Source organism: Melanerpes formicivorus, unplaced genomic scaffold, assembly GCF_026170545.1.
Source record: "Melanerpes formicivorus ecotype bairdi unplaced genomic scaffold, bMelFor1.0.p_v2 SCAF_18, whole genome shotgun sequence".
NCBI lineage: Eukaryota > Metazoa > Chordata > Aves > Piciformes > Picidae > Melanerpes > Melanerpes formicivorus.
Window position 1 is genome coordinate 7,364,877 of NW_027142370.1, and position 16,381 is coordinate 7,381,257.

Here is a 16,381-nt window from a genome sequence, read left to right on the forward strand (position 1 = left end):
CCGGCAGTGACGCCAGGGCGGGGCGGGAAGCGCGGCGGCCGCTGGGCGTGAGGGGCGACGGGCGGTGCGTGTGGGAAGGCGGCGACGCGGCCGGCGGTGGCTTCAGCAGCCTTCGGGGCGCTTGCCGATGCTCGTGGCCTTGTCGCGCCCGTGGTCGTCGGGAGCAAACCTGGTCCCCGTGGCGGTGCCCGGGAGCGCGGCTGTGGTTGTGCACGGCTGTGGTTGTGCACGGCTGTGGTTGTGCACGGCTGTGGTTGTGCACGGCTGTGGTTGTGCACGGCTGTGGGTGTGCACGGCTGTGGGTGTGCACGGCTGTGGTTGTGCACGGCTGTGGGTGTGCACGGCTGTGGGTGTGCACGGCTGTAGCAAGTGATCAGCACGTTAGTGTCCAAGTAATGGATTTTTAAATTAATAGAATCCCACAAATCCCCACTGAAAACTCTGATCAGGGTGACGTGAATCCGAGCGCAGCAGTGAGCTGTGTTCTGCCCGAATAGTTAAGAAAAAGGGGAGAATTGATGGCGTATAAATACTTCGCCTGTCGCGATCGGCCGACCAGATGTTCCTGAGGGGACACGTTGGGAAAATCTCGATTTTTCGTGACATAGAGCAGTGGTTTAGACAGAACAGGACTCGTAGAAAGCTCCGAGAGTTTGCAAGCACCAGAGGAATCCTACAATACTGAACACTCAACCGTATCTGCAAGACAACCTAGATAAAAGGTTGCATAGTGCCAGGGCAGGAACAGGCTGGAGGACACTGGGCTTCTCCAGAGCTCAGCTATGGCAAGTGATGCCCCAGGAGTATATCATAGAATCAATAAGGTTGGAAAAGACCTCAAAGATCATCAAGTCCAACCTGTCACCCAGGACCTCAGGACTACTAAACCATGGCACCAAGTGCCACGTCCAGGCCCCTCTTGAACGCCTCCAGGGACGGTATCAACACTATCCAGAATCTTTTGAGGTGCGTTCTACTTTACTGCAGAAGCTAATTTTGTACAAGTTAGGTTTTCTCTGACCTGCACTGGTTTTTAAGCAGTTCTAAATCTGTTTGATAACCTTATCCAATGCCCTTTGCAATGAGTGGGGAAAAAAAATGGGATTAGTATTAATAATAGATGTTGTGCATATATAACCTAATTCATATGGTGTTAGAGCAGGTTTCACTCAGTAGACTTACATCACTGGCTAGTGTAACTCTAAAAGTACATAGGACTGATTTTTTCCAACTCAGTTATCACAATTTATGTTTGATTTGAACTGTGTGTGCTGAAGTAATGGTGAATTTGACTTCCTTGGCACATTCTACAGGTATGTCATATAACCTGATAGGTTTGTGACCTCAAACAGTCACATAGGTAGATACCCTGTGCTGTATAATCTACCTTGGGATATCATATTTTCAGCAAAGAGGTTGTTAACAGTAATTTAGTGGGAGGAAAAAAAATGGCTGTGTTTTCCTAAATATCCTATTGCCTGTCTTACAGATGAGTGACATTGTAGGGACAAGAGAAGCAAGAGTTTCGGCTATTCTTTATTACTATGCATTGAGTTTGGGGTGAATTCATCCTAAAAGATACAAGAATGGAATAATTTAACTATTGTTTTTTCCTCCTCTGCAGAAAGGCAGGCTTTCATTTATGTCTGAATTTCACGTGAGCCATGTCATAGTGCATAGAAATTGTTTTCCTAGCCTTAGAGCATGTCTCACGTAAGGGTCAACCACGTCACAGTCCTTAGTAACTACAGGGATTATTTTTTATTTAGTTTGGTTGGATGTTTTGAAATTAACAGCTTGTGGGAGCCTCTGAGCTCTGCTTTCTTAGCAATGAAAGAGAGGTTTCTTTGTTTTGTTTTGCTTGGAGTGAAATGATTACCTCAGCCGTCACTTTCGTGACAGTGATTCAAACAAACAAAGGAAATCTCATCGTTTCTTTGCAAGAGCTATTCATAAGAAATATCTGTGATTTAAATGTAACAAATAAATATGTATGCTTGGAAAGGTTAAGATATGTCTGTGTTGTTAAACTGAAGACTCTTGTTTACCTACAGAGTAGGTATTGTGCCGAGAGCTGAAATAAGAGCTTCCCTTCCCTGACTCACTATTGACCTTAACTGAGACCGCTCATGTTCACTATTTGTAGAGCTGAGATGTTTTCTGTGATCTTTTCACAGAGCTTCTCTGATTCAGAAATTATTAATCTGTTAGAGGGTAGATAACAATCAGGAGCTGAACTCAGACTCTTGCAAAATGAACCACGTAATGAACAAAGCATCTCAACAAGAGGCCTGTTATAGATAAAGAATTCTCACAAGTAAAAGTTTAAGAATCCCTGCAGAAATGTTAGCAGGTATTTTAAAACATAGAGCTTAATTTGATATCTTTAGTTAACAGCCTGTGAGAGGAATTGGTGAATTTGAAGATTCTGTGAAGAAAATGTATAAAGAGTGGAGTTTGTGGCTTCTTTTTCTTTACTGTATTCCTGGTCTCTTGCATAATGTGGATTCTTCCCACTGATTTGAGCACCTTTGCATTCTTTTCTTTTAAACAGAATGCTTTGTCAGCTAGCTGAATATTTTTAAATACCCAGGATTTGCAGTTATAAGTAAAAGCTGAGCTTTGCAATCTAGTTGAATATGTTGAAATTCATTTGCTTGTCGCTCGGAGGTGTTTAGGAGGAGACTTGATGAGGTGCTTGGTGCCATGATTTAGTTGATTAGATAGTGTTGCTTGATTGGTTGGACATGATATTGAAGGTCTCTTCCAACTTGGTCTGGTCTATTCTATTCTATTCTATTCTATTCTATTCTATTCCATTCTATTCTATTCCATTCTATTCTATTCCATTCCATTCCACTCCACTCCATTCCATTCCATTCCATTCCATTCCATTCCATTCCATTCCATTCCATTCCATTCCATTCCATTCCATTCCATTCCATTCCATTCCATTCGCTATTTAGTGATTGGTTGTTTTAAGCTGATTTACAGCTAACTCTGGATGACATACACATGTGGTAGCTTTTTATGTGCCTTGACTGAGTACATATGAATTTTAAAATTAGGCTTCCAAGTTGAATCATCACTTTTAGAAGGTCAACTTAGTGTTCTACTACTCTAGCAAATGTTTGTAACTCTTTCTCCATCAGAGAAGTCAACAGCTAAATTGACCCAAATATTATCTGTTCACAAATGATCTGCTTGGAATTTTCTTAATTTCTTATCTGAGTGGGGCTGGCTTATCTCACCACATGTTATTTTTTAGCTGAAGGAAGTTGGCTAATGCACATTTATTCTCCATTTCAAGGAATGATTGTGGAATATACTCTGTGCTTTCTATTCATGACAAAGTAATAGTAAAGTGAAGGGTAATCTGCTGCTTATTTTTCACTGTCAGGAGTAAAAGGATTAGATGGGTAGAGATTCTTAATCCTTTCTGAATGTCATTCTTGGAGGAAAGGACTGCATTATCCTTTCTTACAATGAGCAAAAAAGTAAATACATTGTCTAACTCAAGTAGGTAAGAAAAAAACTTGCAAACAGTGCTACAGTTCTCTTGCTTTTGTCTGGAATTGAGGTCTCTTCCAACCTTGGTGATTCTGTGAATTCTTTTTATTCTTTTAAATTCATACCAAAACACTTGGTGTGAGCAGCTTAATACAGATCAGATATAGAACTAAAGGTTAAAATTCAGTCAACTCTGAATGTGGTACATATACAAACGATTGAACTCAAGCTGAATTCTCATGTGAGTATTAAATTACAGTGCAGCCCTGAACTGACCCTGTAGGAAGGAAACAATACATACATTAGCATGTTTGATACCAAGAGTGCACTATAAATAAGCATGCAAGCATTTGGACTGCATGAAAGAAAACAGAAAAAAAGAAAAGCACTTGAAAAGGTGAAGAGGACATCTAAGAAAACAGAAAACACACCACCTAATGTCATCTGATTTATCTGGGTGTGTTATTCTTCACTTTGAAAGCTGGTCCAGAGCAGTAAGAAGTACCTATTTGATGGAAGGCCATTTCACCACCCTCAGCTGTCCTCTTTCAAAATACTCAGTAGCTTCAGTGTTTTAAGTGTTGCCTTTTGCTATGATCAGCATTAAGAATATAAAAGCTTGACTCTTAAAACATGTAAACAAAACCTGTGAAATAAATCTGGATAAACTATTCTTCTAAAGTTTGCTGAGTAAATCTTCCTGCACTCTCTCCTAAATAATTTCTTGAGTTGAGTTTCACTTAACTATGTGTGCTTTCTTAGGGTGTACAAAGGCTCTCAAAATGTTTCCCTAAGACTACAGTTTAATGATACAAAGCATTTGGCAGCAATACTCCAGCTATAATTGTTCTTGACTACTCAATCCCCAATAGTGGTGTATATAATACTGCTCAGTTTGAGCATTTGATCTGGTTTTAAAAGCCTGCAAAAATGCAGGGGGTGGTGGAGAGGCAAAGACAAATGGCCAGATGTGGGAGGGTGGGAAAGGGAGTGCTTGGGAATTACTGAAACTGATTTCCTCACTGAAAATAAGAGTCTGTGCAACCATTCATCCATAGTAATATGGACAAGAATTTCATACTTAGAGCATCTAGGAACATCCTAAAGTTTTATTTTCCAAAACAAACAAACAAATGATCACTGAACTAATTTACACAGGAAAGGTCTATCAATTGTGGGAATGAGGATTCAAGTTTACTGTTCATTGCACGTTTGCTTTACACAAGTATTGCTCTCTTTAGGCACCACACTTTATTTCTGTATTTCTAGAGACTGGCTTTTTTAGGCTGTGATAGCATATTAACATACAGCTGTACTCTCAGAAAGGGAGCAAGATATTTGTTGATGTAAATACAGAATTCAACAGTATCTCAATTTGAAGTTTTAGCTGGAAAATACTTGTACAACTGCTGTTACTGTTGTGACTAATCTGCTTAATGTGGACAGTTCTTTAAGATCATAGACTGGGGTCCTATTTGTTTCTTCTCATAGAAAACTTACCCAATCCTAACCTCTGAAACTACTTAAGTTCTGAAAATTCACCAAAAGAAGCTCAGCTTTTAAAGGTTATATTTCATAGTGTAAGACAAGGAAATTGTAGGAGCAAACAGTCCATAAAATGTTTTAGACTAAATGGTAGAATGAATAGATTGGGGGGGAATCAATAAAAAGCTCTAAGCATAAGAGATGTCTATAAATTCAGTAAGAGCTTTTTATACTAGCAATTGATTTAGAAGTTCAAGGCAGAAATGCAGGAACAAAGCATTGGCAATTGCTTTAATGGTAAGAAAGAAAAGTCTAGGAGGAAATTCTGGTCCTGTCTCACCCATGAAAAGCATTAGCCTTCTTTGTGTGTGGATATACAGTGTCAATAGCTATGTATTCCTCCTTGAATTCTTCCTGATCATCGAGAGTCAAAGGCCAGCAGAAGGTCAGAGAATCAACTGTATAAAAGTGCACTTTGTGTTTATACATTGATGGCTGCATTGTCAGAGCTCATTACAGGGCTACTGCAAAGAACAGAATGAAGGAGTAAAACTCCCATTCTGCATCTGCAATGCATAGTCCAGTGTTACCTTCCAGTGTTTGTGACCAAAATGAGGTGTAGTGGCTTGAATAAGAAAATCTCTGTATATTTAAAAGCACTTTTTTTTCCTATTAAAACAAGTATGTGAGAGTTGAGGCCTGAATTAAGATTTTGACACTAATTTAGTACTAATTCCACCTAGAAGTTTGAGAATAGTAGTTTAGTAGGTAGGCATGCAGAGTCACAACTTCTTTCTGTTACTTTCAAGTCACTTCAGGAACTGTAAAACTGCTATAGTCAGTTATTTTACTTCTACTGTATCTTAGATGTGAAGTCAAAGTGTAAGAACACGAGGATACAGGTGCAAAAGGAATTATATCCCAACAACCACTAAGTAAAGCAGGAAGTTACAAGTGCAAAAGGAATTCTATCTTTTCAAGTGCAATGAAAAGTTACTACTAAAACTTTCTCTAGTCCAGCTGAAATTCAGAATTCAACATAAAATAACACTTCCTCTAAAAGTACTAATGGGAAACATAATATGCTGCTTTTCTTGGCTGACAGAGCAGAGAAAGAAACTCTGAGGACTTTTTCTTGTTTTTTCTTAAAGGCAAAATTGGGAGAAGAAAGAAGTAAATGTTGAACATGTTGACTAAGGTATCTTGTAACCTGTGAATACATCTCAATGTATAGAACAATATGCCTTCTTTTTGCTTATCTCACACAAAAAGTTTAATATTTGCTTATTTCCTTAATGAGGGTGAGTGTTACAGCTTTAAAAGTTTCCACATGAAATCATGTACTGGGTCTCTGTATCCTGTGGTCATCACCTATAAGCCACTACTCATGTTGGGGTCTGGCTGCATTGTACTGATGCAATCAGATGATTGCACCAGGTGGGAGGATCAGTTTTCCCTGTGGGAGGAAGAAGAATGAACTACTTCAATGCACCTGTACAGTGGAGGGTTGAGCACAACAAAGTAGCTGTCCTTTGAAGTTTTATTCTTTCACTAACTCCCTGCTTAAATGCTTATGCTATACTTGTAAAGAAAGCCACTAGCTTTAAACAGTTTTCTAGTTTACAATACTTCCTTCCCCACCCTACCACAAAGACACTGAATTTCCAAGACACTGTTTTAGAAAGGAGAATTCTAACAGTAAGCCTATTTGATTACGGAGATATATTATGATGTTCAGAGGGCAATATACCAAACAGGAAGGAAAAATATAGCTATGAAGCATATTGCTCCTCTTACCCCTGCCGGCAGACTAGAAGATAATACTGCTGGAATTACAAAAGGACTTGCAATAGACTCCCACTAGTGGCCATCATTAAAGAGGCACCAAAGTGATCCATGTCTGCCAAATCATTAGGAAAAAACCTGGATAGCAGCTGGTGGTGCTTCACCCTTTACACAGAGGGGAAGATTCCAAAGTCACTTTTACTACCCCTTTAGGCACTGCTAGCACAACCATGGCAATGCATAGGGGATGTCAGGCATTTAAACAAGTCACAACAGTTAGTGCCAGCATCAAATCCTGCTCAGTGTAACTGCATGCTGTTGCTTTTATAGTCCTTATTTTCAGCTTTAAACTGATGTATGGTGTTTCTGAACATTTAGTCTGCTGTTCTGATCACTGAAGCCTTGAGCATCAGACACCAGAACTCTGCAGTGACAGAACCCAGCATCTGGTTCTGTCAGAACACATCTAAAGAACTTCAGAGGTTCTTTCAGACTTGTCTCTGTCCAAGGAAAGTGATGATGCTTTTCATGAGCAGAAACTGTTACTCTCCTGAGCTGTAGAAGATAACTTGCAACATTCCAAAGGATTTAGTGTGACTACTTATTAAATGCATGGCAAACTAAATCCAAACTGCCCTTACCACTTTGAAAAAGGAAAAAGAAAGGTGCAGCTGATGAGTTCATGAGCATGTGAAGAAAACAGGCATTTATTTAAGAACCTTAGTAATGCAGGTTCTAAAGGACAAGCTTGTAACAATTGCTGCATCAAAACTCTTTAGGGTTTCAATGTAAGTTTTTATTGTAAAATAAACACACTGTCCAAACAGCACTGAATTAATTGCACTTTCACTGACAAGAACTTGTTCTTTTATATGTCCTTTCCTAAATTAAAAGCAACAAAAAGAACCCTAAGCTCTTCAAATGTGTTCACAAAGTGTCTTAAGGCTTCTTCATGTCTGTAAATAAGTTGTTTTCTATTTATCTCCATTGTCATTTTCATGAGTTAACACCAAAGAGAAGAGATCTTGAATTTATTAAGTACTTTTATTGCAACTTTCATAATAAAAAAACAAATATGCACTCAGGAAAACTGGACCCAGTGTATCAGACGGTTGGTTGGCTTTTTTATATATTTACACTTTGACTATATGCAGTATTTCTATCAATTCAGGTCTTTTCTTTATGGAGTTGTATAAAAATAGATCTGCTTGAAATCACTACAGTGTTTTCTGCAACTGTACTGCAAGACACTGCCTTCTACCACCATTTTAAACAAATGACTTCATGGTAGGAAACTCCCTCTCTGGAACTATTTTGCATTGGATTACAACACTGTCAACTTCAAGTAGTTTTCCTCAGTCACCTGTCTCTTACATACATTTAAGATTTTTGGCCTGCCTACATTGTTTCAGTGATTGCAATAGAATGGCCTCCTCAAATATACAATCATAAAGTGGTAAGATTTATTGTATTTAGGGTTGTGTTTTAAAGTCATTTATTGCATCTGTCAATTTTTAGTGACCACTTGTACTGAAGTCAGTTGCAGTACTAATGAAGTCACTCAGCAGCTATGAAGATACTGGTGATTTGGTCTTTAGATTTTCACTGAATGTGCAATATTACACACACAAACTTGACAGATACCTTCATTATGCATGTTACAACACAGAATTAACCCAGCTGCATTGTGTGAAGGAGGTATTAGTCATACCATTTTGAATTTTATCAGAATAAAGCATTTTATTCCACATGGTAGACTTGGCAGTGCTAGGTTTATGGTTTGCCTCAATGATCTTAAAGGGCCTTTTCCAACCTAAAGGATCCTGTGAGTCCATGGTGGGGCTTTGGATATGAAAAATCTATTTGCTCTTACAGCAGTTTCTGCAGAAATCCACATAACCCAGGTCCTGATAACCATTCATGCCTATAAGTTACATCCTTTACTGAAAGAGGTTTCAAACAGTAAGCATCAATTGTTTTCAATGCCTCATAAAATGGTACCCAAAAATAGACATTTGCCATTAAATCAAAAAATAAAAACATCTGAAAAATGTTCTGTGATAAATCTAGAAAAAGAGGAATCAAGTCCTAAAAGTTAAATTTGGCTTTCACATACACAAATTGAAACCAATGCACAGCTGACAGAAGTGGACTCAGTCTGCAAGATTAAAATGCAAACATTGTGCAAAGTGTGCAAGCTGTTATTTCAAGAGCTTAACTTTGTCCTTTAAAACTTTAAATTTGGGATTGTTATTCACTTTCTTATTAAATATGACTAGAATGTCCTCTTCTGATTTGTGTTGTTCACCAGCTACTGCGTAGTACTGAGCTATAACCTGCACAAAGACAGAAGAAGGGTTTCAGTTAGTAAAGATGATTCCACTTTAAGCAATAATACATCCATGTTACTGTAGGAAAAGCAGCATGGAAGCTATTGTGCTATTACTCCTTGGCAGAATTAGCACTGCATTTCCACTGCAGTACAATGAAGAACATGTCTTTCAGTTTACTGTCAACTGATACTCTGTTAAATAATGTCACACTTTTTTTGCTGATATGCAGCAGGATTTTACAAAACATTACAGAAAGAAACTCCAAAAAGAAATTAAACTCCCCATGTTGTACAGTACCTTTTTTCTTAGTTTTTTAATTGAAATTTCATTGTCTGGAGCCTGTTTCAGAACAGCTTTGATGGTCCCCTTCCAGTTGAATTTACCTAGAAAATAATGAGGTGTCCAACAATGTTAGTAGAAATAGGTATTTCAGATCTTCTTCCCCAATAGGAACCAGCCTTCAATCCCCTCGTTTTGGAACCAGCTTAGCTACCAGAACAGTTGTTACCTTACTGACACTGCAGTGCCAAGGTGTCTTAAGCCTGATCTAGTGTGGGGTTTCCCTGCCCATGGCAGGGGGGTTGGAACTAGATTATCCTTGTGGTCCCTTCCAACCCTGAATGATACTATGATAAGCACCAGGTCAGGTAGGCTGTTTCTGTTATACTAGGATAGACAGGAAGAACCAACATACTGCTGGAGCTAGGCTCAGGATTGCTTTCCCTTAAACTTCTGTGCTTCAGCTGTTAAGCAACAACTCTCAAATAATACAGAAATAGTTGGGAAGATCCTGCCTCCTCACCCTGAGAGCACTGACAGGCAATGTCACAGAGTACCCACTTCAGAGGTCATTAATTGGCAGTTTCCAAATAAGCTGTATGTTTGAATATAAACATTCCCCAGCAGTAAGGGTGCTGGATGACAGGCATGAGTAGGTTTATCTAAGTATAAACTAAGGCCCAACATGGCTGAAGCCAAATTTATGATTCACTAAACAAGAGGATGTAAGAGATACAAAGACATTTAAGAGAACTGTTACCCTTTTTCCTCTAGGTTGGCTAAGGTGCACAGCAGCAGGAAAGAGACCTGCTATGGTGACAAAATGGTGAAAGTAAGTGTAGCCAAAGGCTGTCACTACAGCAGAGGCAACAAATGAGAGAAGTGGTTCAAAAAACAGATGGCAAGAGTGTACCACAGGCTGCTTGCTCTGGAACAGATCTGTACACAGTATAAGCACACAAACATACCTACTGAGGCACAATCTACTTCATGGCTTCCTGCAAAAGCCCCAGGTTTATATTCTGCCTTAGATCTTTTGCAGAAGAGTTCTGCAGCTAGGTAATCTGATCCTTCAAGAATACCTTTTTCTGTCCCCACATTTTCTTCATTGCCATCGGTGTTTTCTACTTCCACGTCTTCTGAAACATTGTCAGTTTTCTTTCTCTTTGGTGGCATATGAGCTTCCTCTAGAGACACAATTGGATAAACATACATAAAAATCATAAAGCTAGAAGAAAAGTTCTGATGTGACTTGAAGTTTCTGTTCTTGTAACGTGACCTGGTATTTACCCGGAGGTAAATCAGGACTGCGCAACCACAGTGTTAAAAAATAATCTGATTTTCGTATGCAATCTACTACCTTAAAAAAATTCTACTTCAGCAGATTATTGAGCTTTAAGGCATCTTGAGAACAAACAAGAATAGAGGGTGTAGGATGGGTACCTTCTGCATGCTTATGTTTGCGTTTCTTTACATTTGTTTCCTCTTCTGCGTCACTCTGTTGGCCATTTCCATTTATTTCAAATTCATTCTCCAAGCTCTCCTTCTGTTTTTTGGACTTTTTGGCCTTCTTTGCTTCTGACAGGTTTTCTAATTTCAGGTCTTTTTTCTCCTTCTTTTTGTTCTTTTGTCTCTCTTCTTTTCGCTCTCTCTTACTCTTTTTCCTTTCAATTTCATCACCTGCAATTCCATTTTCTCCTGCCACTGTTTTTTCCTCAGTTTCTGCTGACTGCCCTCCTTGCTTCTGTTGTGGCTTGCCTTGCTCTTTTTCAGTTGAAGTCTTTTGTTGAAAGACAAAATATTACAATTTTAACTGCAACTTTTTTTTCTACTACATCACTCATGAACACCAATATCCTGAATTCAATTAAATTGCTTACATGTGGTGACACCAACTACCTGAGAAGTAACACTAAACAGGGTGACTGATTCTTTTTGCAACTGCACAGCCTAAATGCTAATTGCCATAACACCACAGAAATGTTACCTTATACCATATATAATTGCCATTTGAAACAACTATGCTTTTTAACATTTTTTTTACATAGGTTTAGTTGGGATTGTTAGATCAGGAACGTGAAGCATGATCAAGAAGGGATTCATATCAAAGCTATGCCTGCTCTCCTCCTCAAAGGGAGCTATGGAGCAGGACAGCATGTTCACATCAACAAAGAAAGCTTCTGTAACAGCTTTCTAGTAGCAGTAATAGATGTAAACAATCAAAAAAACCCTAAGATAGTACTGAAATAATAATTAGGCACTGAGGAAAAAGGTAATTGTCAGTCCATGATTTGGACACAGAAGTGGAAGGAATTTGCACCACAGCCTGGAAGATCTCATCTCTCTCCACTAATAGGCAAACTAGGTGCTGTCAATTTCCCACTCTCATACACATAAATTTGAGGCCAATAAAGTCCTGAAAATATATTGTATTATTCCTTTGTAGTATGGTAAAAGACTGGAGCCAAAGATAATACTACCACTTTATTTTCCCTTTTTCACTTTCCTTATGTACTAATAGCACAGACTAAAGTTAAATTGACCTTCTGATTATCATGCGACAATGGTGTCCACGTTTTTAATCACAATCTGCCCAGCATGCACAACTACTTCACCAACAGTATGTTCCATCAACTGCCAACTCAGCCTTGGAATAGTACATTATAACATAACCCATTTTAACAATGGGAGACAATACTTATACACAGAGAGTCTGACAGGTTTTCTTTCCAGCATTTTTGACTGCTTTTCTAACTTAACTTACATTTCTGGTTGCTTCTGAGAAAATATCCCACACCTGGTCGTGCAAAGTGCTGTCAGCAATTCTCAAACTGTTCTTCATCCAGTTCTGTGCAGGCAAAAACCAACAATAACTGAAAAAGTGAATCTCTGATTTTTCTCTTGATTACTACATATCTGGGTTTTGGTTTTAAGAATTTAATCACTTCTTCTGATTAAGATCTGGTTAGACATTTACTTTCTGTGAATCTCTTCAAGCTCTATGCTATATTGTTCCATGTAATGCCTGCATACACCTGCATACACCTGAAAGGTGGTTGTAGCCAGGAAGGGGTTGGTGTCTTCTCTCTAGCAACCAGCACCAGAACAAGGGGACACAGTCTCAAGCTGCGCCAGGGGAAGTTTAGGCTCGAGGTGAGGAGAAAGTTCTTCACCAAGAGAGTCATTTGTCATTGGAATGTGCTGCCCAGGGAGGTGGTGGAGTCACCATCCCTAGAGGTGTTCAAGAGGGGATTAGCCGTGGCACTTGGTACCATGGCCCAGTCATGAGGTCTGTGGTGAACTCTATGATCTTTGAGGTCTCTTCCAACCTTTGTGATACTGTGATACTGTTATAAGGCCTCTTGATTGCTTCACCAGCAGTAAACCAGAAGAGGTAGAGAAAATGAACCTTCAAGCATTTGAATACAGCTGGTTATGTTTATGCCCTACCAATTCTTATGACTGTTCCCATGAGTTGAAGTAAAAAAAGTATTCTAACCTTCAGCTCAATAAGAGCAATTTCACTGAAGCTCTATTAAGTTCTATCTGAGTGCATTGGAAGCAATCATGATCTTCTCTCAGCCTCACAACTTGAGGCACAGAACAGAGGGCAAATAATATTTTTTTTAAAGGCCAGCTTGTCAGTGATTCTTCACTGATACCACATGAAACCCCTGGAATTTGCTTTAGCTGTGATGTGATGTTTAGTGAAGCATGTAGTGTGGGAGATGCTGTCATAATACTGAGCAACAGGAAAAAACAAATCCACAGAAATAAGAATCTTTTACAACGACGACTATGAATTTGGACATTAAACAAATTTCAAACAGGGAAAAAAAGGTATTAGAAAAAGAACAAGCCTACAAATGAAGATTAAACCTGAATGCTGAGTCCCTGGCTTAATACCTAATTAAAATGCCACACAAAGAGTCCTTAAAAACATTGCTTAAATGAAACTCAGCTATGACACCACCGATTTACCAGTGCCCAAACAAGGAATTTGTCCCACCTTTGTTAAAACTCCCCAAGAAAGTATATTTTTAAGCTCACTGAATAGATTAGTACAAATCTCTCTTCAAATGTACCTGAAATTTTGCTTTTTTTCTTGGAATGTTATCAAAGGTCCGCATTTGCTCCAGGATGTTCCGCACTTTAGGGTTTATGTTTGGCTTCTTCATTACTTCATGAATCTTCTGAATGAAGAAAACCAGAATCACATCAGTGAAGGAGTAAATCACACATGCAAGGTACACAGGCTGGAAACACATCAGACAGCCCCTCCTCCCCAACAGCATAACCTGCTCAGAATTGTTTTCCCTTGTATACTGAAAATTAACCTTGGGGTTTATCATAGTATGATAGTATCATTCAGGGTTGGAAGGGACCACAAGGATCATCTAGTTCCAACCCCCCTGCCATGGGCAGGGACACCCCACACTACATCAGGCTGGACAGAGCCTCATCCAGCCTGGGCTTAAACACCTCCAGGGACGGGGCCTCGACCACCTTCCTGGACAACCTATTCCAGGGTTTCACCACTCTCATGGTGAAGAACTTCCTCCTCACATCCAGCCTGAATCTCCCCACCTCCAGCTTCATTCCATTCCCCCTAGTCCTATCACTACCTGAGATCCTGAGAAGTCCTTCCCCAGCCTTCCTGTAGGCCACCCTCAGATACTGGAAGGCCACAATTAGGTCACCTCGGAGCCTGTCATCTTATGACAGATCATAAGATGCATCATTTATCACTATAAATATGTGTCCCTCAATAGTAAGCAGAGGCAAGCAGGACTGCTCACCAATGCTTGCTGATGTACAAGTTACAATCTGTAACAAAAACATTTTAAAGTAACTATATTACATGCAGGATTCTTGCAGCATGAAAAAGACCTGCATTGAGAAAAGCAGTTGTCAGCTGATTGGTTTTTGCAACTTTCTGGAGTTAAATGTGAAAAATCAGGCTAACTTTGAGGCCACAGTTTGACACATTTCTTTTGGCACCAGCTTCAGCAACCACCAATCCCTGGAAGACAGCTCAGACATATTCCTGTGCTTCAGATGCCAGCACAAGAGACGAAAATGCCAGCATGATAATCAGAAGCAGTCAAAAAACCCAACCAAACCCACCACTTATTTATCACATCTGCACATAATACAAACCTTACCTGAATCCACTCCTGTTGTTTAGCATCTCCCTTGTTAGTTTTGGCTTCAAAATCTTTTCCACCATATTTCTGGTCTTCACTTACACACCTCACATGTTCCTTATAATCATCACCCCTGAACACAGAGGAGACTTTTAACTGTAGTTCACCAAGTGCTTCAAACTATGCAACATTTATCTAATCAACAAACTGAAGTAACAAATCATCTGAACCATAATACTGTCAACACTTGTGAGTTAAGTCTGACATGCTTAAAGCACATGCTTAGAAGGCTGCTGACATTTCTGTCATGCTGCAGCCTTCAGAGAAGATTTCTGACTGGCAAAATCAGACTTGCTTCTTCAGGACACTGCTGCTTTCCTTCGTGACTCTGTAACATACACATTTGTATATATGATGTATGCACAGCTCCTAACACATCTCTGGTTTATTACTTGCATCAATATACTTTAAATGTAGAAAAGTAAATGAGAAATGCTTGCAAAAATTCAGTTCCTGGATATGGATATATTCATGTGGTAGTGTAGTTCTGACTGCTGTGTAAGGCATTAGGTAATGTGTAAGGTATTAGGTAGTAGGTTGGACTTGATGATCTCTGAGGTCTTTTCCAACCTGGTTGATTCTGTGAATGAATGAAGATCTCAATCCATTGTCAGTGAAGCACTGAGAAATGCAGTAATTTGAAGGCAATCTTATTTTCTCACATGAATTCATGTAGTTATATTTTGAAAGCAGACAGCACTTCTGAATTCTGAATGTGACAACCACATTCTGAATTTTTGACGCTACTGCAGCAGCTGAACATGTAACAGCTGTTGATCAGAAGTTTGAAAGCATTGCCCCTTAGTAATAACTTCAAAAGATGAAAGTGCAACTGTTTACTGCATAGTTTGGTTGTCTTTGCAGTTTGAACTTGAAGGATTAAGCTTAAAAATCTAGTAAAAAACTCCATGTAGAATTCTTAACTACAAATATAATTACTTAGAAACTGTCAATGATAGACCTTAGGCAAATCTTGTGTTTATGACATTCACTGCACAGTAAGACTATTTCCCACCCTTTACCTACCAGAAATCCTTCCCACAATCCATGCAAGAAAGGCACTGACAGTTTCTGCAGATATTCACATGTTTTTCAACTTGTGCTTTCTTCACAGATTCTCCACACGCGTTGCAAGTGAACACTACCATGCTGGTGAGTGGTCAGAAGCTTCTGTCAAATGGGTACAATCTTTCTCCTCCCCACAGAGACACAGTCCTAGAAATACAAGGAGGGCATCTTATTTTCAGATCTTTAAAGAACCACTTGAATGGCCGAAAGAAATGCAACCGTGCGTCCTCTAAGAGAAACTGTAAGCAGTTAAGATGTTGCACGTGGAAAAGTTCAGCAAGGAAAACTCATTTCGCCCAGTATCTTAGGCACAGGGAAACCTGTAACCCTGAAACTAGGACCCCTCCATTAGCCCCACCCCATGCCGATAGGCTTCGAAGGCAGTGATTCGCGGTTATCCTCCGTTTCCCGGCCCATCCGTTGCGATCGCCGCAGAAGACCCCTCTCCGCCGGGGCGACAGGGATGGAAAACCAGCCCGGCCGCTACCCCTAGCCTCCCCCGCTCCTCGGCGGCGGCAGAGCTGCTACCGCGCCGCATGATCTAGCTTCCCACCGCCGCGGACTGCCTGCCCTCTCTCTCCGCACCTCAGCCGCCACTTCCAACGGCTGCCCAACGCAGCACATGCAGCCGCCGCCGCCCAGCCCCCTTCCTCCCGCCCCGGCTCCGCCGCTCTGCGCCTGCGCGGCCCCCCCGAGGAAGCGGAAGCGGAAACA

General features: G+C 40.0%; 1 protein-coding gene across 1 annotated transcript; it reads right to left on the reverse strand.

Moving 5' to 3' along the window:
• Nucleotides 1-7,554: 7,554 nt before the first annotated feature.
• Nucleotides 7,555-16,347, reverse strand: LYAR (Ly1 antibody reactive). Its single transcript, XM_068149488.1, has 9 exons — nucleotides 16,253-16,347; nucleotides 15,626-15,814; nucleotides 14,558-14,672; nucleotides 13,478-13,585; nucleotides 12,157-12,240; nucleotides 10,836-11,172; nucleotides 10,475-10,579; nucleotides 9,411-9,496; nucleotides 7,555-9,116 (listed from the first exon to the last, which is right to left on the reverse strand). The coding sequence occupies exons 2-9, from the start codon at nucleotides 15,745-15,747 to the stop codon at nucleotides 8,982-8,984; spliced, it is 1,092 nt and encodes a 363-aa protein (XP_068005589.1). The 5' UTR covers nucleotides 15,748-15,814; nucleotides 16,253-16,347; the 3' UTR covers nucleotides 7,555-8,981.
• Between the last annotated feature and the right edge of the window lie 34 nt (nucleotides 16,348-16,381).

Coding starts and splice junctions, on each gene's coding strand:
- LYAR (XM_068149488.1), bottom strand. CDS start 15,747: ATGGTAGTGTTCACTTGCAACGCGTGTGGAGAATCTGTGAAGAAAGCA. Junction 14,673..15,625: donor GATTGTGGGAAGGATTTCTG/GTAGGTAAAGGG, acceptor CTCTGTGTTCAG/GGGTGATGATTATAAGGAAC. Junction 10,580..10,835: donor CAAACATAAGCATGCAGAAG/GTACCCATCCTA, acceptor TTGTGTCTCTAG/AGGAAGCTCATATGCCACCA.